Below are 26,649 nucleotides of genomic sequence, written 5' to 3'. Positions count from 1 at the left end.
CCTATTTGAGGCCTGCCTAAATCATTGGCCAAGATTTTCACAATTTAATTAGATAGACAGCTATATGGTTTTTACAACCATACTGCATTTCTTCACAATGCAAGGATGTAAAATTTCCATGACTTTATACCAATATCTAGACACCACTCTTAAGCTCAAACCCCTGGCTCAGGGGTAGGGAATTTTAAATTTTGATAGACAGCTGCATGCTTTTTATAACGATGGATACAGTAGTTCTTCACAACACACAGAAAGAATTAATGCATTTTCACTATGTGAATTATGAAGTTCCACCTTCAACATCAGCAAGCATATTTACAAACATTTCTAGTATAACCCTAAGAGAAACTTTGGCTTGTAAATCAAAGCTGACTTTGGTTGACAAAAACTAAAGCATCTCGAGTATCATGAAATGATGAATCATGACATGTATTAAAAAATGAACAGCCTGGAAACTTAAAAGTTTATTGTACAGAATAAAAACATTGAACAATATGCACAATGTATATAAATATTGTGTGGTACATCAATTGATATGGAGATGTTCATCAGCATTTGGGTTCTTGCTTCTAATGTGTGTTCTATCAATACACCCAATACTAAATAGTATTGGGCATATTGGCAACTGAGCTAAATTCATTCATTTGGGGGGGGGGGGGGGGGGGGGGCATCATTTTAACAGGCTTGACAATATGAATATTGACCACATCAAAAAGACACGGAGTCATGTCTTTTATTATTTTACAAATATTTAATCATGAAATATTGTGTACATCTTTTCCAGCAACTGCTTGGAAACTACCAGTTGCAAAAAAACACAGTGCAACCATAACAGAGAAGGCACAAGACCTCATAGAAGGTCGTCAAAGTTGATTTTAAAACTGTTTACACCAGTCATGGATGAGTGGCCATCATAGTCTATACCAAGAGTTATCAAAGCACTAGAACACTCTATCACATCTAATATGGCAGATTTGTTGAGCCACAACCAACATGCCCCCTCCCTCAATACTGCAAGTATATTTTTTTAAAAGAAGTATAAATCATATATATCACCAAAATATCAGAACATAATACAAACCTTAATGTTATCTATAGTACATTTACTGCCCAAGACATGAAATAAAAACTATATTTAATCATAACACTTTTGAATGTGTTCCAAATGGGCTTGTTCAGAAGTGAAATCTTCATAACACCTTGAACATCTATATGTCTTTGGATTATGGCTTGGCTGCCTCTGGAATTCCCTGAGGGCCTCGTGTAAATCCTCCACTGTACTATTAGTTCTTCCACCATGTTCACTGTAATTTGGACGGGTGACTCGTGAAACGACAGGCTTGGGACTTGAGGAGTATAAGGGATTGGTCTTTTGAACTTGACGAGCTTTCATTTCTGCTATTCTTTGATCATACACATTTCTGTCTTGAATTGCTTGCTCATACTGAAATATGTTTGAACATTTTAAAATCTACGAATAGCATGTGGATTTACACATATATTTCGAAACATTCTTTGGAGTACTTACACTCTCGTGCATTCTGTGCAGTTTCCTTTCTTTATCCTTAAGCTGGTTGTTTAATTGTTCGACCTTTAAAGAGATAAGAACATAATGAAATTTTTTTTTTTACAAAATGAGATAAAAAAGCAAACAAAAATATGGGTATTAGTACTATTAGAAAGACTAATTTTGCTTACAAGTTATTATATTGTATAAAACTGATTCACCGGACCATGAATAGGATCAAGTTCTGAACAGAATTAGTAGGACTGAGCCTCAAAATGCAAAAAATCAGGGAACATATCTCGAAGATTATTTTTAAACAACGCACTTGATGTGTGTCTGCATCTATATGAACATTTGTCCCCTTTTTGTTGCAATTTAAAATTGTCAAATGAAGAGAAATGCTTCTTGATAATTACACATTAACCATTAATTCATTAAATAGGTAGATAAATCTGTATGTAACTTGTATACAAGCATATCCTTGATATTTCACTGGAATGTCAAAAATGTTTGAAAATCGATAATATTGCATCATCAGCACACAAAAATTGCAAACAAGAGGCCCATGAGCCACAATGCTCACCTGAGTGAGGCTTTACTGTTCTTCATAAGATCATTACACTTTAAAATCCCACAACAGATTTTGACTTCATATTATGACCCCAAACAAGCCACATAAGGTTGTGACTAAGAACTTGAATCCGCCCAACATGAGGATGTTTCAATATCAATATGACTTACGTGGCCTTGCTGTTCTGGAGAAGATTTTCGAAAAGATTTTTTTCTCCCTATATTCATGTACATTTGTATTATATAAACTTTAATCCTGATTTTAACCCCGACCATGATTACATATTCATATGATTTGGCCCTGCTACTCTTAAAGGAACTTTTTAAAAAAATTCCTTTATATTCTTGTTTAAAACTTTGATTCTCTATCTATTAAAGCCAACTCTAGTCATATGTATGAATCTGCACTAAAATGAAATGCTTGCACATTGATATTATATCTAATCAGTGATTCTTGATGAGAAAATTTTCAAAGATTATATATACATGTATTCTATACGTAAACCTCTGATACCCCATTGAGGCCCCATCCTCCCCTCCCCACTTGGGCCATGACGACAAATCATGGCTCTGCTGATCTCGTCGAGAAGAATTTTTTTTTTTAAATCCCCATATAGATCCCTTATTGTGGCACCACTCTACCACTCATGGCCATGCTTTGAGTAAACTGATATATGCACTACTTTGAATCCTTGCATATTGATACATGCTGGTCTTTAAAAGAAGATTTGTAAATATTGTCCCCTATAGATTACTCTCATTAACTTTTATCTCCTATTGTAGCCCCAACTATCCCACGGGGGCCATGGTTTGAACAAACTTGAATCTGCACTATATCTTGATGCTTGCATATTGATACATGTATGACTAATCATAACACTGTTGCTCTTGAGAAAAAAGATTTTTAAAGTTTTACCCTGATTATTCCCATAAAAAACTTTGTTCCCCTATTGTGACCCCACCCTACCCCTGGAGGCCACGACCTCCTTAAGAAGTCGAAAGTTTAAGGATGAATGAACAGACAGACAGATGGATACCACACAACAGATGATTAGAAAAGCTCAGTTGAGCTAACAAAAACTAAAATATTTACAAAGTCGTTGAATATATGCATTCTTCTCATTTCACTGCTTTGATATTCCCATGGTATGCACAAATCATTGCTGTTGAGATTTTTTTAATTAGATAGGACATCCTATGATGATTTCACAAAGGCAGACTTTTCCTCTTCAATTTTTAAATGAAAATATTGTTACATTAATTGACATCTAATGAAAATACTTGATATTAGGATTTCTTGCCAGATGAAATTTTTTAAAGACCTTTTTTGAAACTTCCAATTTATCAGCAAAATTTTTAAACTTTTATGCAGGAGAGTCAACTCTTTCTCTGAGAAGGAAAAGAGTTGGCAAAAAACATATGGGAAAATCCAGACTCTTTTGCTGTATTGCAGTGATTCCGAAGGTCCGTCAGACATTAGCAAATGTCCGGTAATTTTTGTTTTGGTCCGATCAATATCAGTTGTTGGCTGGACCAAGTGTCTGATAATTTTTTTTCTCCCAATGAAATACATGATTAGATAAACTTTCAATTTTTAGCAGCATGTCCCAAAATTTATTCTGTTCTTTAGTCATTGCAAACAGAAAACGTGGCTACGTTTAACTCGAATATTTATCAACATTGCAATCCTCTTCAATTCCCCCGAGAGGGTGATAATACAATTGAGCAATATCCCGTGAAACTACAGACGTCTTTGAATTAGGTAATAAATAACAGGTAAATGAAGCATTTAAACTATACTCTGAGCAACATGGGCACGTTTGATTGAACAATTTGCATTAAAGTTACGCGAATTGCTCAAGTTTTAAAAAAAAAACTGTGTATTTCATAACACTGGTGTTGAACACGGGTTGGAAAAGTTTACTCCACTGACGAATCTGAAGTGAAATGCTTGGGCTAATAAAGTACGTCGCCGATGCCATTCTGGGCCAGAAAGTTCAAATTTACATGAAAGCTTCCTGACATTTTGTTAAAATCATGGCCCCCGGGGGTAAGGTAGGGAGACAATAAGGGATCAAAGGTTTATCTGGCAATATATAGGGAACATCTTTTAAAACCTTCTTCTCAAGAACCACTGGGCCAGAAAGTTCAAATTTACATGAAATTTTAAGCTTCCTGATATAGTGTAAATTCAAGTTTGTCAAAACCATGGCCCCCAAAGGCAGGGTGGGGCCACAATAGGGGATTAAGCATATCAAATTTTGGTCTTGTAAAATGTGATTTGGTCCAGTAATATCTCAACCATTACTGGACCAAATGTCCAGTAAGTACCAGAAGACCTTGGGAAGTACTGGTATTGAGAAAGAAATTACTGTATGAAGTTATCAAATACTCATAACCAGTTAGATGACTGCTACAATTTCTGAAATAGTCCCTGTCTATACGATGATACCTGTTCTAAAAGCATATTCCTGTCCTCCTCTGCTTCATTTAAGTCTTTCCTAAATTTTGCATTCTCTTGTGAGAGTTCCGACCATTTCTGAATAGAGGAAAACCTTTGATCCTCCAAACTTTTCTGCAACTTTGTGTAATTTTCTTTCATTGCCTGAAAGTGAAATCAAAATTTATTGATTTCAATAAAAATGCACTGCAAACTATCAAAATTAATGTCTTATCAGATAATGAAGCTTTGCAAGACAATTTACATGTGATATGTACAGCCTGTACACAAGATTCCACACTTTTTCAACCCCATGCTGTCACGCATGTACATACATCAAAATTCATGCAAAAGAATAAAATTGTACAGATTTTCAGGTCTAGTCCTATAAATTCAGTTTAACGGTTAATTCACTCAGATTAAAGTCCATTGTTTTCATTTTGAATTCAATTTTCTACTGCTGGACTTTGATATGCTTTGCAATTCTCAGACAAAAGTGCTCTTCATGGCTGTGGTCAGAAATAGGTCAAACAGGTGTTTTGTTCAAGAAGAAACCAAGCCATAATTGGTATTGCTAATCGACATCTTTTACAATGAATAAAAGGTCTGACAACAAAATAATAGCAGATATTTTGTTACTGTAGACATCGTAATATTTATGATGATAAAAGGGTCAATTTCCAAGAAAGCATCTTTAATGACTTTGAAAATGTTTTTAAAATCTTATTTTTCAAATATTATGTTGGAAAAATTTTGGAAAAATCTATAATTGTAAGTTGATGTCACTAAATGTGATCACTCAAATTTTCTCAAATATTTACTAATCGCAAATGCAATAGTGTATGATTAGATAATTAGAAAAGATGAAATATTCAAATGTCTCAACAACAATCAAATTAAGCCTTTTTAAAGGCATTGTACATATCTGTGGTTGAAAAATGATCACATGTATGTACTACATGTAACAATCTAATTAAAATTAGATCTTTGATCCGCTCATGCAATCGCTTTGTGTAGCGATTGCATGAGCGGATCAAAGATCTAATTTTAATTAGATTGTACATGTAATAGAGTGATTTTATGAAACTAACATACAGTGTTTTCCATTTTGAGGCTTTCTACTTTCTGTTTCCAATTGTGAATCTCATCCAGAAGCTGTTTCTCTCGTCGACTGACTTCACAATCCTCCTTAAAAAAATTAAACCACTTGTGACTCATTCAATGGTCAGCATAAATCATCTAAACTTTACCAAGTTGTGACCCATGCACTTGATGTGTGTAATACAACAGCTTTCACCAAGTTTTACATCAGTTGATATTGCCACAAAGCTTTATACCATTTTTAGGCTCTATCAATATCATCAGTGTATGAATTATCAAATAAGTAGTTTAATAATAAAATATGATAACGAACAGTATGTGGTATGTACTCTTTCCCCCTGATTACCATCAAGCAAAATTTAAATGAGTAAGCATAAGTACACATGTATAATAAAGGAAAGAATTTCAATGAGTTTATAATTTTACCTTTGAAAAACTGTTTTCTCTGCTTGTTCTGGGGAGTTCAAAAGAATTTGATGCAGGAGCAACAGAAACTCCCTCAATATCAGTCTTCATCTGCTTCTTGTGAACTTGAAGATTCTCAATCCTTTGTTTAAGATCACATATTTCAATCTGTTGTGCCTTCATTCTCTCTTCCACAGCATTGTTGGTCTCGATTTGCCTGTCTCCCTGTCAGATTTGCAAACAAACTTGTTATTTGTTTCTTTACAGCAGCTAAATTTTTCCGTTTGTTGCCTTTCACAACAAGAAATAAGATATTTTCTTTTTCAATAATTACATGCATAAATGTGCAATGTGATAAAATAATCTTTGCATTTCAAAAGGTATAAAAATCTGTAAGTAATGAAATCAAGTTACTTATCCATATAAAAACTTACAATGTGCAATGTAAGTTTGAAAAGGTGACGGGTGGTTTTGTCCCAATTACATATTCGCACCTAGTGGATTTGCACCTTTACCTGTACGCCCCAAGTGGATTCGTCCTGAGTGGTTTCGCCCCCATTGAGTATGTAGCAACAGTGGTCAGAACGATTGATCAGTGCATACTCTCCTTTAACGATGAGCAATTGAATTGAAATTAAGGGATGAATGCTATATATTAATTTACCGACGCCCAAGGTATGTTCATTTTGATCATTATACCAACAATTTTTGGATGTTTATATATGGCAACAGTGGTTGGGACGATTGATCAGAGCATACTCTCTTTTAACGATGAGCAATTGAATTGAAATTAATGAATACTATATACCGACGTCCAAACTATGTCCATTTCTATCATTATACCAAGAATTTTTGCCATGGCAAGTAGCATTCATTGTGGAAAATCAGTAAGTTAAAATTATCATATGAAACAGAATTAGCATTATGTAGATAAAATTAGTGTGTCTATTATGTGATTTTATTAATCTTAGATATATTTATATAAATTTCAAAATGAAGAATTCAATTTATAGCATAAACTTAAAGCAGCAATATTTAATTAAGTGAAAGTAGTTGATCATTTTAAAGAAAGTGAATTTTGAGATATGTTAAATCGTTATAATTTTAAGATATGTTTTAAAAATTGTTATATTATTGGGGCGAAACCACTCGATTAGTACATCGGGGCGAAACCACTCGACTCTAAGGCAATGTTCTACCTTATATTACCTGCATTGAAATTGGGACGAAACCACTTGGTGCGAATCCACTAGGTGCGAATATGTAATCGGGACGAAACCACCCGCATTCATTTGAAAATATACATGAAAAAGTTGCACAGCACTTACGACACTTGCATTCTTGTACAGTGCCAGTCTCTGCTGTTGTTCTTTCACAGTATTTTTAGCTCTCTTTAACTCTCTGACCACAGACAGAAACTGATTTTGTGACACTCCTGAATTCCGTGTCCAAAGGTCTGCCAACATCTGCTCCCTCCTTTTGCTCTCCATGGAGAGGGAACCTTGGGAAGGACTGTGAAAACTCCCAGGATCCATTGAATTATTTCCAATTTGAAAGTCTTGGAACATTGACAAGACAATATGACCTTTCTGGTTTGGTACCAAATTTTGTACTGTTGGTTGCTTTATTGAAAAATCTCCATCCACAACAAGGTCTGCGTTTAATGTATTCCGACTTCCACCAACTAACTTGGGATCTTTCTGCATCTTACACTTTACAATAAAAGATGAAGTACTTGTATTAATATATTAAAACTATGAACCCTCTTATTGATTTTACGACAATTTGGGGTTAGATACAAAAAGGATCTCTTACATGCTGTCATCGTGACTCTGGAGGGTTAAAAAATCTTGCAATTTCATTCCGAAACAAACATTCAGCGTTGCTATTTATTTCACTGTTTGGAATTCCCTTAGACTAATCCAAACACATTGCAGTACATAGTTCCTTGTACAATCCTGTTTTCTTTTTACCTTCTTTTCAGCACAAGTGGTAATGGGGTCCCACTGTCACGTTCACTCACTCGATCACTGTCACCATTTCGATCATGCCCATGTCCTCTTAAGTTTCGACTGCTGATATCGGAGAACAAATACTTAATACCAGACTCTTACCTACAGAACTAAGGGCGCGAACACAATTCTAAACAAAAACAGAAACACCAATTACGTCAACTTGGGACTTCCAGTGGAACTTCCTACTTTCACTTTTGTACTATGGATAATTCGTTCATGATGTCGGTTTATTTCCTGTTGGTCAAGTAAACCGGGAAGTTTAGCCTCACAGAAGTTTAGCTGTTGGGCAAAATAATATTAATTATAATGATAATAATCCTTTTATACTTGAAGTGGAGTTTAATAAAACTTAATCATGTGGATGTAGGCAGCACAAGAACCGGTAATTTTGTCAGTAATGATAATAGTATGTACCACCCCCTAATAAAAAAAAAAAACCACAAGGAAGTGTTTTATTGGGGTGATATGGTATAGACCCATACTATTATTTTTACAGACAAAATTACCAGTTTCTGGGGTAGGGAGTGGGGTGTCGAATCTCTCTCTCTCTCTCTCTCTCTCTCTCTCTCTCTCTCTCACCATAGTCATTCACTGATGGGGGCGAGGGTGGACAAGCAGTAAAACTCTTCGTCACACCACTACTCTTCCGCCTTGAGCAGTCATTCCTCTCCACACTCCTTTCGATCCACTCGGGCCTCGTTTTCTGCGCAAAATAAATGTTTCCTGGAAATACATGGATTCTATGTCTGTTGTATCTAATTAATGTATTAATTAATATATATAATTATGTACATATTTAAGCCAGTAAAACTGTAGATCCACACCTTTTCAGGAAACAAGTTTTGCACATTTAATCACTCAATAATTCATCTCACACATGAATATATAAATTCACCTGTAATGGTAAACTTAAATATATATGCAGCTGAACAGCTAGCTGACCGTGCACGGAATGCTTTTTGTACAACAAAACTATGATGAATTATCTGTAAAAACTCTATTAAAACTTTGTTCTGCTCTTTATTGAACCTATCATTTTATATGGTTCTGAAATTTGGATTTCAGACTTCAATATTAACATTTCTTTGAAAAATACAACATTTAATATTTAAAAAGACACTTTGGTATTCAGAAGAACACTTCAAATTTAGCCATTAAATATGAACTAGGAACATTCTCCACCTGCTTTAAAGCTCTCCTCTCTATGTTTAAATATTACAAAAGACTTTTAAAAAGCCATGGTGATGAAAATGGTATTAGAAATCCAATACTTATGGCTGCTAAATTGGAAGTGATAACCTTTATGATACTGGCATACAAAAAAATTGGCAGGAACAAATGGGAAAAAAAAACACAACTAAGTCTTCCATCATTAGATATTGATGCAAACACATTTTACTAACATGCAACTACAAAACACTGAATTCTCTAAACGTGGAAAATTACTCTTTTACAGGAAGAACCATGAGTTACAAGACTATATGAAATTTCGAATTGTGAAAGTAGAACGCTCTAGATTAACAAAGCTAAGGATATCTGCCCACCCTTTAGAAATCGAAACTGGTAGATATTCAAAACCAAATATCCCAAAAGAATGTCGTTTCTGTCACTTTTGTAAAACTACTGTTGAAGATGAGTTACATGTTTTATTTGACTGCTTTGTGTATAAAGATATAAGAAAGGAATATTACCCTTTAAACATCTACAATTCAAATGATCAATATATCAAAGGAAAACCACTGTAGTGCACTATGCAGCCCTGTCAATGCATGCAGTTCATGCTAGAAGGTTATGTGAGTTTTACATGAAAAGTAGAGTGCTATAATTGATCAAAGGGAGTGTGCACCACACGTCAAGTGCCCGTTCCCTTCTTGATTACCCCGCCCTCGCCCTTTTCACCATTTCCCACTAACAAATATATGCGAAAAATTTAAATGTTTACGTATCCCACTTGCACACGCATTCACTTTTGAATTGAAAAAAAAAAATCAAATATGCAAGAGTGTAATATTTTTCTCCGACACAGCCACGAGATCCCCGGTCATGTAATCATTGAATATCACTAATGGGGAAAACCTTTGTTTAAATTGATAAAGAAGACAAGATCTACAATTTACAGATACGAACGTGCTAAAAACGTTGTACATGACATGTAGTATTAGGGAGGATAGTGTGCTACGTGTATAAGTCTCCAAATAGGGGGGGGTTATGTGCTGATTAATGTAAGGGCCTGATAGACCTGATGGGCTATAATCATAGCAATCAGAAAATAAAGTTTGTATTGAAATAGTGAGGGTTTTTTTATAATTGGTTTTATCATTCTTTATGAATAATTGCATAAACTAATTATCGCATTTAATAAAATCGAAGAGTGTGAATGTCCTGAATATGTATTCTACCAATTTAATGTGTTTTATAATTTTTGAAAATCATTTTGATAAATGCATATTTATGAAAATATTCAATATGGATATAAAAAACAATGGCTACATCAGAACAAGCTCCTCGCGTTATTACACTACGTACGACACTCTGTCGAGTCATCATTCTTCCCGAGATTTATACATCCTTGCTTTATAGTCTAAACCTAAAATAGTGAAAAATAACCAATAACATTGCAAATGATACTGAATTAAATATCATATATACCAACTCTTACTGATTCACGATTTTCCCCAAAATTTTCTTTTTCACTTTTAATGATCAAAATCTACTGTCTAATGTGTTTAAAAGATTTCACCCCCCAAAAATAAGGTTATACATTATCACAGAAGCTCATTTTAGAGAGTTTATTATTTGTTTTGTAAACAAAGGTTGCGGTATGTTATTGTTTACGAAATTTTCAAAAGAAAAGAATATCGATCTAAGTTTATTATATCTTTCACATTTCAAGCATTTTTGGAGTAAAATGTGTCATCTAAAAGTTAAAATTTGTGACTATGCAAAATTAAGATGCTTTATATTACAAATTCAATATTTCACTTGTTTCTTTGTATACATAAAAAGACTCTAGTCTTTGTTTACATAACACAGATTCAAGGCTAAAATATTGCTTTTATTCTTGCATTCAGAAGGTCAAAATTTTGGCTGTCAACATTAAATGAGTTATATTTTTAATGTTTAACATCAGAAATGAAAAATATTTTTATCAAAAATCGTGAACCAGTCCCTTTAAACATAATTAATCAATATGGTTTTGTGTGTATATATATATATATATATATATACAAAGCACTAAAATGACCAACGACACGAACAACCAGATTGTCAAATTTTCGGGACAAACTAAAAGAATTACATAAGATATTGGCCACATTATGTAATTCTTTTCGTTTGTCCTGAAGAAGGGACATTTGACAATCTGGTTGTTCGTGTCGTTGGTCATTTTAGTGCTTTGTATAATTTTTTGTATTTGACCTTGTATCCATGTTGTGGATCCGACACTTTGAGGTATCGGGTGTTGTTGGAACTTTAGTGCTTATATATATATATACATATATATATATATATATATATATATATATATATATATATATATATAAAGTCTGGGTTTTTTTCGAAGTAAAATATAAAAAAAAAACACCTCTAAACACTTTGTAGAAATATTTCGACCGTGTTATCGGTCTTCAGTCTTCCTGTGGAATTTTCAGTCGTGCATTTAATATATACATGTATATATATAGAATTACTAAATATCAGGACATGACATCTCTCGGGTTTGAAAATGATGAGTTATTTTACATCAAAATACATTTAAAAGTCATTTTTGTTTTTAATTTATGAAAGAAAACCGTGTATCTACCAGTAATCAGAACAGATCATAAAATACTATAGTGCACGTAGAATTATTGCCTATCGGGTTTATTTACACCAATACTGAATAACTACAAATATTAAGACTACTTCCCTGTTATCCTCTTCTTTCCTTTTTCTTCCTTCTTTAATTGTTGACTTTTGATGGGAATTTAAAAAAAAAATGTATATTATTGTCGGGGAATTTTTATTTTGATCACCCCCCCCCCCCCCCGATTTAACAATAGACAACGCCGTTGCGTTAAGTCAATATGATATGTGCTTATGATATTGTTACGTGCATTTAGATAAGATAAATATATGTAAAGAGATAATATGTAGATCTAGACTTAAATATACAATATATACCATGTATGTTATAATGGAAAGAGACATGGAAGGCATGGAGGACAGACTATCCGACTATATCATATATTTATAGAATAAACATGTACACAAATTGTTTAATGTAACAGGCTGGAATTGAAGCCTCCAGTGCGTCCAGGGATGGGAGCCCGGGTGGACACTCTGAAGTTACCGATTTCTGACAAAATAAGACGTATTGATATCTCAGTGATTTTGGACATATTTTTATTTTTAAAATGGATAATATGGGGGTGGGGGTGGAGTGGGGGGGGGGGGGGGGGTGTCCGCCAATGGAATACCAACGGAAGACCCACAGGATATCAAACTAGGTACGTGTTAATAAAATCATACATGGTTTATTTATACGTAATAGGTTTTCCGTCGGTTTTTTAGTTAGGCAGAGCATACTCTGCAGGTTTTCAAATTGCAACATTTTTCTGTCATCGCTTTTTAAATCCTTTTCATTGAAAATTTGAAAAGTATAAGGAATGGTCGAAGTTCTTTCTTTTCCACAATTTTAAAGCTAAAACCAAAGGCAGTATTCATAGAAAAACCCCGTGACTAGGAAGTGGGGTGTAAGTGGTGGGTTTAGTAAAAAAAAAAAAAAAAAAAAATGCTTACTAGGCCTAGCTGGTCCTAAGTGCATAAAACAGGAAGGAATAATCATAAAGAAACTTATGATATTACACACAGTGCTCAAGGTTTTAATTTTGTTCTCCATAAGGCGCTTCACTACCAGTCCTGACCCCCTACTCCACCCCCCACCCCCATCCCCGGGCTAAGCTCTGAGAGAGAGAGAGAGAGAGAGAGAGAGAGAGAGAGAGAGAGAGATCTATCTTTATGGTGGGGCGGATCTTGAAAGCCGCCTGTAATGTATGTATATATTTTTCACGTTGACGATTGCCAACTTCATTCGATGTAATTGCGGTAATTGCAGTTTCAGGGCCTATCACAGGTACAGGTTATTTCAAATGTTGTGTAATTCAATATTTGAGTACGCAGGTATGTGGAAGTGATGATACATTCCATGACTCACGAGTTTCCGGATTGTCTTTGAGTGCGGATAGGTTTTGGCACTTACTGTCAGAAGATGTTATGGCTGCCAAAGAAGACGACAGCGTAGGAGAACTTAGAGAAAGCATCGTGAAAATAGAGCTTTCTGAAACTACTACAGAAGAGGAAAGCGAGAGACCGCTTTTGGATAATATAACGCAGCTGGAAGGTATATGTATATTTTTAATCTCATAAAAGATCTTAGTATATTTCCAAATAAAAATTGCCCATGGGACCCACCACTTGTATAATGTATTACTGTATTAGGCCTAATGATAAATGCACGAAAAAAATCTGAAAATATTTTTCGAATAAACACAGCAAATGATAAAATACTTTGAAATGTGTTTAGTTCCCAGGGACTAAAAACATCAAGTAAACACCAGAGCTAAGAATCTCAACAGGCGCAGATTTAATAGCTGTGTGTTTTTAATAAAGATATGAAAACATTCATCAGTGCAGTGTACATTGCATTATTTCGTATTTAATTTATTGAGATTGTATTGTTTTCATAGCTTTTGAAATGAACATTTTTTTTTTTTTAAAATGATAATGGGGAGGGGGGATTCCAATCAGTGCAATTTTTACTTTTATATATCTCGTAACCCCTAAATTCGTCCGTACTCTAAAATCATACAGTTTTCTTTGGCAGGACGTTTCAAACTGTTTCTCTATGACATATTTTTTGACAAGTATCGAATGTTGATAGAAGAAGCAACAACTACATCATAAAGTTTCTGAAGAAATTATGCAATCAATTTGATATTCGCCTTTTCCTTAAGTCTTTTTTTCCCCCACCTCTTGTGTTAATGGCAATATAACCTCCTAAAATCATGTCCTAATTGAATGCACCTTCATTATATATATTTTAGTGTCTGTAAATATGAATCACACAATCGTTTTTACAAAATAAGGCTAATCCAGACACATTTTCTGTTTTCAAAGTTAAAGACCCAATTTTAAGTTAACACCCCCAAATGCTTCCGGTATGGTGATCAATGGTAGGCCGCCAGTCAATCAAACTTTTAACATTAGATCTCAACAACAATAACAGCACATACTTACCTGCATTCTTTAGACCTTGAGGAAGCCCAGTATACTTGAGTTTTGATAGCATTGACCTGTCCACAACTGCTATTTTCTCATAATTCAAATTTTAAAAAAGACCCCTGAACAATACAATTTTAATATAATTGTAATCCCCCCTCCCTCTATATACATGTATTATGAATTACACAATCAGAAATCAAACAGTGATTTGCACATTAGTTTCTAAAACTTGTAACTTATTGAAATAATTTATGTTATCTCTATATTTATAGCAGAAATTATTCATTGAGTCAATGACTGAGAGTAGGAGAGAGATCAGAAAGAGGGGGTGGGTGTAGACTGTGTGTCAGCAACCCTTAGGAATACAACCATTATACAAACACCATGACCACAGAAACTCTGCAGAGGGCCCTGAGACATGTACTGTGTATATCAAAAGTATACACAACACCCTGATGTCTTGGGGGGGGGGGGGGGGGGGTAACAATGACCATAGATGAGCTTTGCCCACATCCAGTGATTCGTGAAGAAACCCTATAATGGTATTTTTTAGGGGTTTTAAAGGGGCATTAGCTGTGAAAATGATGACAACCATTTTCTCTCTCAAAATCTCTCAATGCATGGTATAGGAATATATATTTTTGACCAATAAAACCACTTATTTTGTACAATAACAAGGGAAACCTAATAAGCTATAAAATATACTAATCAATGTACTTTGTCAGTGAAAAATAGCCATGGTGAAATTGATTTATGTTGTATTACATTGCCATGCATAGATCTCACTCAATGATGTGAGGGCAGAGATCATTGAAATCAGAAAAATTTTAGTGGATTGGCCTGAATGATTGGGCATCATGTATATCAATGTGTAGTTATTTTAAAACTCTTTACATGCAATGCAGAATAGAATGGTTTCATTCAAATCTAGATTCAACAAAGCAAAAACGTGTTGAGCTGATTACATCACCCATATCATAAGAAATACAAAGAGTATATTCTGGATTCATGTTTTCAAGGAAGGGGCTGAACTTCAAAATACATAAGCTGTCCCTCAAGTCATATTGGCTTATTGTCTATCAAATTTGATATTTTATAGTACCAACTTACGTATATCGGAGGGAAAAGTTTTTAATATGTTTATTTAGATAAACATGTATGGTTCACCTTAAGGCCAAATGAGATAATATGTGTGGTTCCGGTTACTTGACCGTCTCTAGTTTTTGACCCCCGACTCTATGGTATAAAAACTTGGCAATGCATTTTAATATCTTATAATCATGATAAAAGTTTTAAGTAGCACATTTACATTTTGTTACCAGAAGAACAGATAAATCTGGTACAGGACCAGTTTACTGGTTCTGTGGACCTGTAAGCTAAAATGCTTAGCTGTAAACAATGACTACAGGTCATTTAACATTAGACAGAAAGTGACTAGGAGCTAAAGAGTGCTTACATCTAAACAAGTGCAAATTCCAGGCTATTTTAATATACTGCTCAGATAAGGATCACCCTCCTTATTTTTGAAAAAGGTGAAATAGATTTAAAAACTTGGTGGTTATTTTTGTGAAAATGTAAGACGTATATGGGAAATAGCTTCAAAAGATATCAGAGTTGACATCAAATGGAAACACATTCTTATTGGATTTTATGTTGAAAAGAACCAAAGAATTGTCATTTTGAATTTATAACTTAATTTCTACTATAGCAACTGTCATTTATAAATGTAAGATGCATTGTAGAATCAAAGAAGTTGAAGGAAACACAGAAAATATATTATATACTCATTTTAAAAGCTTCCTTAAAGATGTAATTACATGATGTATAAAAAAGACTACACATAGATTTCAATTTTATGTTTGACAACATATGTTTTCTTGTTATCAAGGCATAGACCCAAATGTTTTGAACGTTGTAAAGGCAAATTGAAATATGAATAAAGCCTAAAAATAACATCTGAAACATTAAAATTGCATAACAATCAAGTCTCATTGTATTTCCATCTTTACTGTCAAACAATCGTAAAAGTATGAATAATCAGAAGTTTGCTAAATGCTCTGGTGTATGTATATATTTGGTTTCTTTAGATGATGTTAAAAATTTAGAAAAAATAGAATTATTCTTATATTTGCTGGTATTCTTATGAACACTGTTATTTCTAAAATGGCAAAGACTTAGAGGCAAATGCTTTTCATTTGACACTAGGAACATTCAGTGCTTTATAGTTTCACTGTTAATAAAATGGATGTTACATTTCAAAGTCATGCTCAGCTTTTCTTTAGGGTAGTTTAGAATAACATATTTAAAAGCTCTCTAAGCAAGCACAAGTTGTGCAATCGATTTTATAATATAGTATGTAGTTTTTCAATGGTATGTATACAACAGACATTCATATACTATTTTATATTGTATCTGTATAATACTGCTGTCTGTATATATTTTATATTGTATCTGTATAATACTGCTGTCTGTATATATGTTTTCAGGACCACAATGTAAACTAGTTTTTAAACTAATTGTGCTATCCTGTTTAAATAAAGGACATTATTATTATTATTATAATGGTAGATTTTGATAATCCATATTAAAAGAACTCTCTTGGCCTAATCTAGATGAGAGACTGCATTAGCTGTTTGCAAGATTCTCAAATGAAATATTGCCAAAGAACAAGGTACGATTGTATACATAAAAGGGCCCAAAAATTTTCTCTCTATAAAATGTGTCTGGAATTAACCTTATTCAGCATTTTAAGAAAGTAAAATATATGCCAGGTATACTATGTCAACAAAATCAGAATGATATTCCTAATTGGATAGCGTTATGACATCATAAATAAGACATTTCCCGCCTTTTTTTCAAAATAAGCCCGAAAACTGTCAAATGTCATACAGATTATTGCCCAGGAAAAGATGTGCGCATTTGTCGAGCAAAATGAAAATGATATATATTGTGTATTATTTTAAGATGAAAAACATACTTGAATATGAATTTGCTCGACGCATGCGCTGTATGTTTTCTGAAAAGAAAACCACCTGAATTTGAGGATATTTTCATTGAAAATGCCATTTTTGCAATTTTATGCCAACTTCTAGCTCTCGTCATACGACACAAATCATTTTGCTGATCAAACTGAGCGGATTTTGGGTTTGCTAAACTATTCTTTATTTGAATGCCAGGGTTTGAGCTCCAAGTGAAATCATTGATATTTTGGGCCAAATGACTTTGGAAACTGTACCTACTTCTTTAACACTCTGCTAAAATATTGAAACGGGAAAAAATAGAGCCAAATAAACCTTGACAGAAAAATGTACCCATTTAAAACACAGGAGAGCCTTTGAAATACTGTAGAAAATTATAGAGACAGGTTTAAAATTTCTGTCCTTAGTTGGCACCATATTATTTGGCATGTTTGCACCAGAAGTCTTACTAAATGCATAAAGGATAAAGCTCTAAGAATTTTACAATGACATCACTCAGCATGTAATCATCCTTAAATGTGAAAAAATCCAAAATGTTTTGTGAAAATTTGAATAAAATTGGCATAGAAATACCAAGTAAAACAAGATAATTCTCTATCTATTTCAATTTATAACCATAAGCTTTAGTGCTTTGTTGTAGGATAATGCATAGAATTTTAGCTAGAAACTCCTTTTTAGCTCACCTGAGCTAAAAGCTCAAGTGAGCTTTTCTGATCACCTGTATTCCGGCGTCCGTCTGTCTGTCTGTCCGCCTGTCTCTAAACTTTTAACATTTTTGACTTCTTCTCAAAAACCACTGGGCCAATATCAACCAAAGTTGGCACAAAGCATCCTTAGGTAAAGGGAATTCTAAATTGTTAAAATAAAGGGCCAGGCCACCTTCCAAAGGGAGATAATCAAGAAAAGGTAAATATAGAGTAGGGTCATTAAAAAATCTTCATCTCAAGAACCACTGGGCCAGAAAAGATGAAATTTATAGATAAGCTTTATTAGGTAGTGCAGATTCTATATTGTTAAAATCATGGCCCCCAGGGGTTGGATGGGGCCACAATAGGGGATCAAAGTTTTACATACAAATATATAGGAAAAATCTTTAAATATCTTCTTCTCAGAACCACTGAGCCAGAAAAGCTGATATTTACATGAAAGCTTTCTGATATAGTGCAGATTCAAGTTTGTTAAAATGATGGTCCCCGGGGGTCGGATGGGGCCACAAGGGGGGATCAAAGTTTTACATACAAATATATAGGGAAAATCTTTAAAAATCTTCTTCTCAAGAACCATTGAGTCAGAAAAGCTGAGATTTATATGAAAGCTTCCTGATATAATGCAGATTCAAGTTTGTTAAAATGATGGCCCCCGGGGGTCGGATGGGGCCACAAGGTTGGATCAAAGTTTTACATACAAATATATAGGGACAATCTTTAAAAATCTTCTTCCCAAGAACCACTGAGCCAGAAAAGCTGATATTTACATGAAAGCTTCCTAACATAGTGCAGAGTTAAGTTTGTTCAAATCATGGCCCCCTGGGGTAGGATGGGGTCACAATAGGGGATCAAAGTTTTACATACAAATATATAGGGAAAATCTTTAAAAATCTTCTTCTCCAGGAGTAGGTTAGGGCCATAATAGGGACTACTGTTTTACATGCAAATATATATGGAAAGTCTTCTGATATGGATCAAGGTGACTTAGGTAAGCGATGTGGCCCATGGGCCTCTTGTTATTTAAAATCAAATGGGCAGATACCAAGCTCGGTACTTTTTGCCACCATGAAGACGAAACAATTGAGCATTCTTTGGGAATGTGAAAATGTTCAAACAAACCTTTATGAAAGATTTTGAAGAATGCTTGAAAGGAAAAGGAAGTCTTTAACTATCATTTACAAAAATAACCTTATTTTAGGCTTTCTTGGAAAAAGCGATGATATACAGACTACCCATCAAACAGAAAAATATCAAACTAGACATCATAAGATATTGTCTGTTCAGCATGTTGAGAATTCTTTGCTTGACAGACATAAAACTTGATACAATGGTTCTACTTAAGGAGTAGATGACTCCTACTGATTTTGAAGTCACAAGGTCAAGGGTCAAACTACTCTGGACATACGTAGATATTGTCCACTAAATATCTTGAGAACCCTTTCATTGACAGACATCAAATATGGTGTACTTGTAGTTGAAGCCTCTAAAGAGCAAATGACCCCTATTAATTTTTAATTTTTTATGTCACAAGTTCAAAGGTCAAGGATCAAACTATTCTGGCCATAGGAATATATTGTCTGCTCAATATCTTGAGAAACCATGACAGACATAAAATTTGGTACACTGATTTTCCCTATAGTCATGGTAGCTCAGTGGTAGAGTGTTCACTTTGTAAGTGGGAAGTCTTCAACTCTTGAATTTGAGTCGCACTCATGCCATGGCCACATCAAACCTAAGAAGTGAACATATGTAGTGATTGCTCCTTTGCCAAACGCTTAACATTTAGAAGTGAGAATCACATATCTTTTGAGTATGACCTTAAAAACAGAGGTCGTGTGTTGCGATAGGCGTTGGCACATTAATTAACCCTCACTGCTACCTCCCTGTGCGCTAAGTATAGGTCTAAATTTGTGGTTGTGAGACTGACCCATCCATTTTGCTGCCAGCCCAATTTTTTTTCTTCTTTTCATAATATAATTGAAATTACTGTATTAAAAGCAACAATTACAAATTATATGAACTGTCATATAATTAAAAGCTATTTCTTGGTAGGTTCATGTATCAAGTGCAGATATTTTCTATTAAAAGAAAATAAGAAAACATGCCTACTTGTCAATTCATATATTTCAACTATGGTACGTGAAATAAATTTTTGTTTTTATTCATTAGTCCAATACATTGAAAGAAATATTAATGTATTTTATGTTTTTTCTTTAATCAGTCCAGTGGTAAAATGATAAACCAAGTTCATAGTTATTTCCAAACTTTGGAGAATTCTTGTGATCATCATAAAAAACATGTCCACTGAAGGCCCAATCTATCCCTAATATATTTAATCCAGTAAACTCCTATCCTATACTTTAATAGAGCTATAAAATTACAATAGACATAGAATCCAAACATTTACAAGGGATATTTATTATTAGTTTTGCTTTGCTCATCAAAGGGGAAGAGGGGGGGGGGGGGGGGGGGGGTTATACCTCTTAATAGAACTCTGATTTCTAAAAGTCAATCACTTCTTTGTTTCTATTGGCAACCACCCCCAACATGATATGACACATTCTATCATTGTTGTTTTGTGTTGGTTTTTTGGGGGTGGGTGGGGAGTGGGTGGTTGCTAAGGACTCCTAGGATCCTGAATCTGCACATGCACACGATCACTAGATCATTTCTATGTTTATCTAGTGACAGTGTCAGTTGTTTGTGGTATTGGTTGAGTCTGTTTGATTGCAGTTCTCAGTTCTGGTATTTTTATTTATTTATTTTTCATAGAAAGGACCAACTTTTGTCTTTTGTTTGGTTACATCATCTTGACTGTTTAATTAATTGGATTTGTTGATTCAGAATATGACATTATTAAATAAAAAGAAGATGTTTATAACAAAATAGGATGCCAGTGCTTACATTGAGCACACACTGACCATAAACATATCAATAGTTAATGTCCCTCGGCCACCATCTTACAGTCAGCAGTAAGCTCAGGTAATATTGGTAGTGTAAAGAAGGGATAAATCGGTTTTTCTCCACTAATTCTCTGATAACAATTTGAACTGTGAATTTGTCTATTTTTCCTGGCAAGCAGCAGAAAATGGTTCTTGTGTTAAAAAATTTTAAAATAGAAAATGAAACATACATGCTTCTATAGACTTTGACAATACATTTTGGGTTCTGTTAACCATCTTTGATAAGAGACAATTCACACTGTGATAATATATGCACAGTTCACTTGCATTGTGTTTGAGAAACTAGTTCAAATCTCATTGTCTGCTTGGTTGGAGAAGTGCATCATTACGATAAGGCATATACATATGTGAATAAACTTAATGTTTTATAGGTAAACATATTTCACATAAATTTTAAACTATGAATTCATTTAAGTACAATAAGTTGCACTGCATATTGGTTTTCTGGTTTAACACTTGTCTTAAGTGATACTTGCACATCCTTATGGCAAGTAAAATGTTTCTTTATAGGAAATGTCCACTCATTTCTATTTGCATCCATCATAAACTTTAGATTGTAAACAGTGTAACATACAGACAGTCACTTGGTTGATTTCTTTTGACAATAGCGATCATCTTTCCATGACAAAAGAATTTGTGTGCTTGACCAGGTTGAACTTATTCATTATCTTCCAGCCGTAAAGACTGTGACCGTGTGAAAAGTACTGGCAAAGGTCCTACACATTAAGGAGAGTGCGTACCTTTCTGTCATGATTCATTTAATTACTAGTAATCGATGATGGATTAATTATTGTCCCTCGATCTACAGACTTGGTCGGATAAGTAGTTACAGACAGTTTATGTTTTGTGGCAAGGTTACCTTGGGGTCAACACCATATTTATCTTAATTATTTATGCAATGTTTTCAAGTAGACATTTTCGGCTTATGAAGAATGAGAGCATGCATTTCTGATTGTGTTAAAAATGAACCGTCATTTAGGATTTCGAGGAAGATGCCAAACTGACACAGGAGTCATTGTAAGGTTGAGGAAGAATCCACGACTTCGGAAACCTGAAAGATCTAAAGTTGTGACCCTGCTACTGAATGATGATTTGGATCTACAGGGAGACATTCGGAGTAAACTCCCAAGTGTTCGGATCAGGAGGTATACTGCATCCAAATCCATCAAGCATAGAAGGATAGATTTACATAAGATCAGCGAGGGACGATATGTCAGGCCTCGACCTTTCTGGGAGAGATACGAGGATCTGAAAAACAGGAACAGAGTATCCTTTAGAAATGTGGCCAGAGCTGTCAAGTAAGTGACTATTATCACAAAACTCGGGAATCTGCAGGTTCACAATGTATAGTAACTGTCAGTTTAATTAATATGAAGTTGTAATAATCACACAAACATAGTTTTGAAAATATTGGCATATTGATTGTGGACTTCATGCTAGCTTTTGACATTTTTGTGGTACACAATTCACAGATTGATTGCTGTGAAATATAAACTGTTTAAATGTCAAATTAAAATACTGATGACCTCAGAAATGTCAGAACTATAGTAACCAGTGAGTGATGTGGCATTTCATGGTGAGAGTGATTCAGCACTTTGTTCTGTGTTTTGTAGGGTATCTACCTTGGAGAGAATAGAAATACAGGCACGGGTATGTAGAATTAAATATCAAACTGAATCAAATCAACAAGATCATCAGTGATAAATACACTCTGTAGTGAGCTGTCAAAATGTTAAGAGACACGAAAACTCTCTGTTTTTAATTTCTTGTGTAAAAACCAGATTAACCAGCTGGGAACACATTTTTAAAATTCTGAATCATGAGTCAAGTGAAGCAAGTAATATGTACCCACTGGCCATCAATAAGTCATGTTTTTATGTTCCATCGTCAACCTTGTATGATAATTAATCAGTTGAATTACTGTCCATGCACATTACAACAACAGTATAAACTTTTTATTAGCAAAGAGAAGTAAAATAAGCCTCCTGAAGTGAGTTTTTCCTGTATTACAAAGTGTTTGTCATTTCATTGCATGCTTCCTGCATTTAATACGTTCTGATTTTGTTCATGATAACTTAAGTTATTTGTCACTGTTGTATTAAATGACACATCTCCACACATTGTGATATTTTGTTTTATGTATGTTGTGTTGCGCTTTTAGGCTTGGTGTAAAATGCTGACTCTGAACCATCCAAAATTGGAGAGAGGGTGGAGCCACTTGTCATAAGAGATTGTCAGGGGTGGGGCTTTTGGAGTGAATTTCAACACATAGCTTATTCTGTCCTTTCAATGTCAGACAGTAATGTTTGTGGTATAAAGTTATGCAAACAAAGCACAGTTCTTTGAACATGTTGAAGCTCACAGAATATAACAAAGACTGAATGCAACTCCACTAAATAAATTTAGACCCATAGCCCTATTACAATCTGACAAGCCTTGTTGCTGAAATGGTAAACTTAATTAAAATAGATTCTGTGGGGTTAATCACATCTATTTTCATCACAATATTTGAGATTGATCGAGAGAGAGAAAGAGAGAGAGAGAGAGAGAGTTTTTCTAAAGGATTAAGAAGTGGTTCCTTTGCAATAATTTATAATTCAGTTTACATATACATGTACTGGGACAAAAAAAAATTTGAAAATCAACATGTATACCATAAATATTTGAAATAGATTTTCTCACATAAACCTGAAATTTTTGTGTATAATTATAAATGATTATGAATTTGTCAGGATTTGAAATGCATCAGGTCATACTTGGCATGTTATCTGACCCCAGATGCTGTTTCTGTTTTATGATGACATATATGGGTACTTAATCTGCTATTTTGCCATTTCACTTTTCCAGTATAACACCCTTACCCTTAATACAATTTCACTTTCCAAAAGTATGTGTTGATAAATAATACAGAATATTCCTGACAGATGCTTTATTATTGAGATGTACAGCATATGTCAATTTGTGAATTTTGATCTTTCAGTCACCATGTGGTTTGATACCCTGAACTGGCCCTATACTGCTATCTTTTATCTCAAATTTATTGGACAGCACAGAACTAGGAAAGTACAGAAAATGACAGATAGAATAAAATGTGTTGAAATTCATATCCGAAGCTCCTCCCTTAACAATCTCTTATGACAAGAGGCTCCACCCTCTCTCCATTTTGGAGGTCAAATTTGGAGGGTCCAGAATCAGCATTTTACACTAAGCCATGCTTTTTACTGGATTTTAAAATTTTTACGTAGAAATTATTATTGATTTTAACATTTTAGATTCTATACTAATGATCCTTCTTAAATGTATTTCATTAATTTCTCAACAATACATTTAGATTCGAATTTATTTTAATTTACTTTATATTGGTTTTTGTTGTTATTTTGGCAAAATGGGATGAAATGTTCTGAAATTTGATTATTTTCTTTCTTTTTCTAGAAATGGCACAAATGGAAAATGATATTCAAGGACATTCGGCAATCTCTGACAATGTTCCATGGAACTCTGAGGGAGATAGAGGGTAAAGACATGCACAGAATGTACTAAAATAATGTGGCATTAGCTTGAATACATGGCAATTAAAAGGTTCAAAGTGTAAACCAACATTTATTTGTGACTACTTTTATTCATGAATTGTTGATGGTAAAAGCATTTGCATCAAGTGATACTTGCAAACTAGCCAACACACTTATAAGCTGTTTAATTATCACTTTACTGCTTGTATATCAATGTATTCAGTGCTAGAAATTAAAATGGCAGATACATGTTATAACCAAACATCAGTATAAACCAACACAAATATGACAGCATTATGAAAGACAGGTAGAAGGCATGCATGTTTATCGTATTGTTGATTTTTGGATATTTTATTTATAATGAGTGATAAATTTTAAAGGCTGAAATAGGCCATTTTCAACCAGATTCTTTGATATTTATAATTATTTTTACAGGTCACTATGGAATGGCAGTGATGACCTACTTTCGTTTTGTGAAATGGCTCATGTTTCTGAATTTTTACATCTTGGTTATTACTTTTGGAATCCTAGTGATTCCCTATGCTGCCATGAACTCCTCCAGCTTTGATGATTATGTGAAGAACAAATCATCTCCAGACTTGAATGTAACCAGCGAGGACTACAGAACGTTAATGGCGGCAGTGAACTGTACTCAGCAGTACATTGGACACATGGACAAAGTTCATGGAGCTGTCCACTCTAGTGCTACACTGTTTCTGGATCTCATCCAGGGAACGGTAAGTATCGGAGACAATCTGTTAGAGCGTATCTGTGGTCTAGGTATACTACTTTCCTCCCAATTCTTCTAGTGCATTTGTGGGTGTACTTTTTGTTGACCTTAATTTTGCTTTGTTAAATGGTTTCTTATCAGTGTGCATTCAACTTCTATTATGTGAGGAGTGCTATCAAATTTGTTTCAATTATGGATTAGAAAAAAGATTGAAAATACAAGAAACTGAACATGGAATTGTTCAGTAAAACTTGCTCACAACAAATGTGTGGAAAATGTAAGTGCATTCCAAAATATGAACATACACCAATGTTTTGTTTAGTGATGGGAAATTGGAAAATTTTCATAATCGATAATAAAATAATCAGAAACTATTTCTTTTATATCAAACTCTTCATTCTCTTAGGTGCTGCCATATTGTTTTCATGAAAGTGAAAAATATTAAGTTATTTTTAGTTATTTCATGTTTTAGTCATGTGTTTTTTTTCTTTGCTTTATTTAATCAATTATTAAAACTAAATTTTTTTGTAATCGGGAGGCCTTCAGTGATCAACTTTGGATTGTTGGTGATAATTGGTCGATACTAGTTTTTTTCAGTAATGATGCTGTGTCAATGCATTTTATTTCTTGATAAAAAGCACCGGCCTTTCACCTTGACATAAAAACTTATATATTACAAAATAGAATTATAAGGAGTTGAGGTTGTTTGTATTTTGGGGGATATATAAACAACGGAAACATGTAATACAAATTACCTCCATTGTTTTATATCTCCATCATACAAAAAAAAATTAGCTATCAATCTTAATTGTAGTGTTTTATTTTGGTAATTTTGCAAATAAAACACCATACTATCATTTAATTTAATTGTGTTTTACTGTTTTAGTCCTCTTCTTACCCTTGTAAAGTGCCTTAGAGTAATTTGTTTTATATAAGGTGTTATATAAATTTTATTATTATTATTATGCAAACAACTTAGGTATTTTTATTTCTTAAATAAATGCAAAATAATGGAAATGAATTAAGGTTTAAATGAAGTCAGTTTCCATGAGGTTCAGTGTGGTTCTGTTTTACTGTGTTACTACAGTGTCTGTGTTATCTGTGTAGGGTTTTATGGAGAGCTCACCAATGTTTTATGGAGCGTACAATAACCGGACGTCCCAGAAGGATGGTGAAGAAGTGATATACAATATTGGAGTCGCCTACCTCATCAGTGTCATCTGTAGCTTTCTCCTCAGCTTCATCCTGATCATCAAGAAGTAAGGCACTGCCACCATTACCATATCTCTCACCACTGTTATCATCTGAGGGCGATTATTCTGTGATGATCTTCATCATTTCATAGTCATCATCAGTATCAATGAAACTAGCAGCTGAATGGTGAATGTTTGATAGTGAATTGCCTTCCTACAGTAACACACTATGAAAACAGTTTTCAAACTTTGGTATAGGAAAGTTATAAT

The 26,649-nt window shown here is 33.9% G+C and overlaps 2 protein-coding genes across 5 annotated transcripts in view; one reads left to right on the top strand and one right to left on the bottom strand.

Annotated features, from left to right (window-relative positions):
* Window positions 1-451: 451 nt before the first annotated feature.
* On the bottom strand, window positions 452-8,470 carry LOC125671420 (cilia- and flagella-associated protein 58-like). Of its 4 annotated transcripts, none has more exons than XM_048907155.2 (7): window positions 7,839-8,470; window positions 7,352-7,735; window positions 6,045-6,248; window positions 5,613-5,705; window positions 4,530-4,682; window positions 1,529-1,591; window positions 452-1,444 (listed from the first exon to the last, which is right to left on the bottom strand). In XM_048907155.2, exons 2-7 carry the CDS (start codon window positions 7,727-7,729, stop codon window positions 1,136-1,138), a joined length of 1,200 nt encoding a protein of 399 aa, XP_048763112.2. In that variant the 5' UTR covers window positions 7,730-7,735; window positions 7,839-8,470; the 3' UTR covers window positions 452-1,135. The 4 variants fall into 4 exon arrangements, with proteins under 4 accessions (XP_048763112.2, XP_056017875.1, XP_048763113.2 ...); XM_056161900.1 differs by having other exon boundaries at window positions 7,352-7,757; window positions 7,839-8,410; XM_048907156.2 differs by having other exon boundaries at window positions 8,138-8,410.
* A 4,742-nt stretch (window positions 8,471-13,212) lies between these two features.
* LOC125668679 (transmembrane channel-like protein 7) overlaps window positions 13,213-26,649 on the top strand; it is a 40,327-nt gene continuing 26,890 nt past the window's right edge. The window contains exons 1-6 of the mRNA XM_048903012.2: window positions 13,213-13,418; window positions 21,927-22,245; window positions 22,561-22,597; window positions 24,380-24,461; window positions 24,892-25,193; window positions 26,294-26,445. Coding sequence (XP_048758969.2) covers window positions 13,292-13,418; window positions 21,927-22,245; window positions 22,561-22,597; window positions 24,380-24,461; window positions 24,892-25,193; window positions 26,294-26,445 — 1,019 coding nt within the window. The 5' untranslated portion in view covers window positions 13,213-13,291. The remainder of the gene's footprint in view (window positions 13,419-21,926; window positions 22,246-22,560; window positions 22,598-24,379; window positions 24,462-24,891; window positions 25,194-26,293; window positions 26,446-26,649) is intronic.

The sequence above is a fragment of the Ostrea edulis genome, chromosome 4, assembly GCF_947568905.1.
Source record: "Ostrea edulis chromosome 4, xbOstEdul1.1, whole genome shotgun sequence".
In the NCBI taxonomy this organism is placed as follows: domain Eukaryota; kingdom Metazoa; phylum Mollusca; class Bivalvia; order Ostreida; family Ostreidae; genus Ostrea; species Ostrea edulis.
Note: the sequence above shows the minus strand (reverse complement) of the source record. Positions and strands in the feature narration are given on the sequence as shown.

Bases quoted from the DNA above. Each gene is read 5' to 3' on its own strand.
- LOC125671420 (XM_056161900.1), bottom strand. From the start codon at position 7,885: ATGAAATTGCAAGATTTTTTAACCCTCCAGAGTCACGATGACAGCAT. The intron at 6,249-7,351 runs GTAAGTGCTGTG...CAAATCTGACAG, and splicing joins TGTACAAGAATGCAAGTGTC to GGAGACAGGCAAATCGAGAC. The intron at 5,706-6,044 runs GTAAAATTATAA...AATTTTTTTAAG, and splicing joins GAGAAAACAGTTTTTCAAAG to GAGGATTGTGAAGTCAGTCG.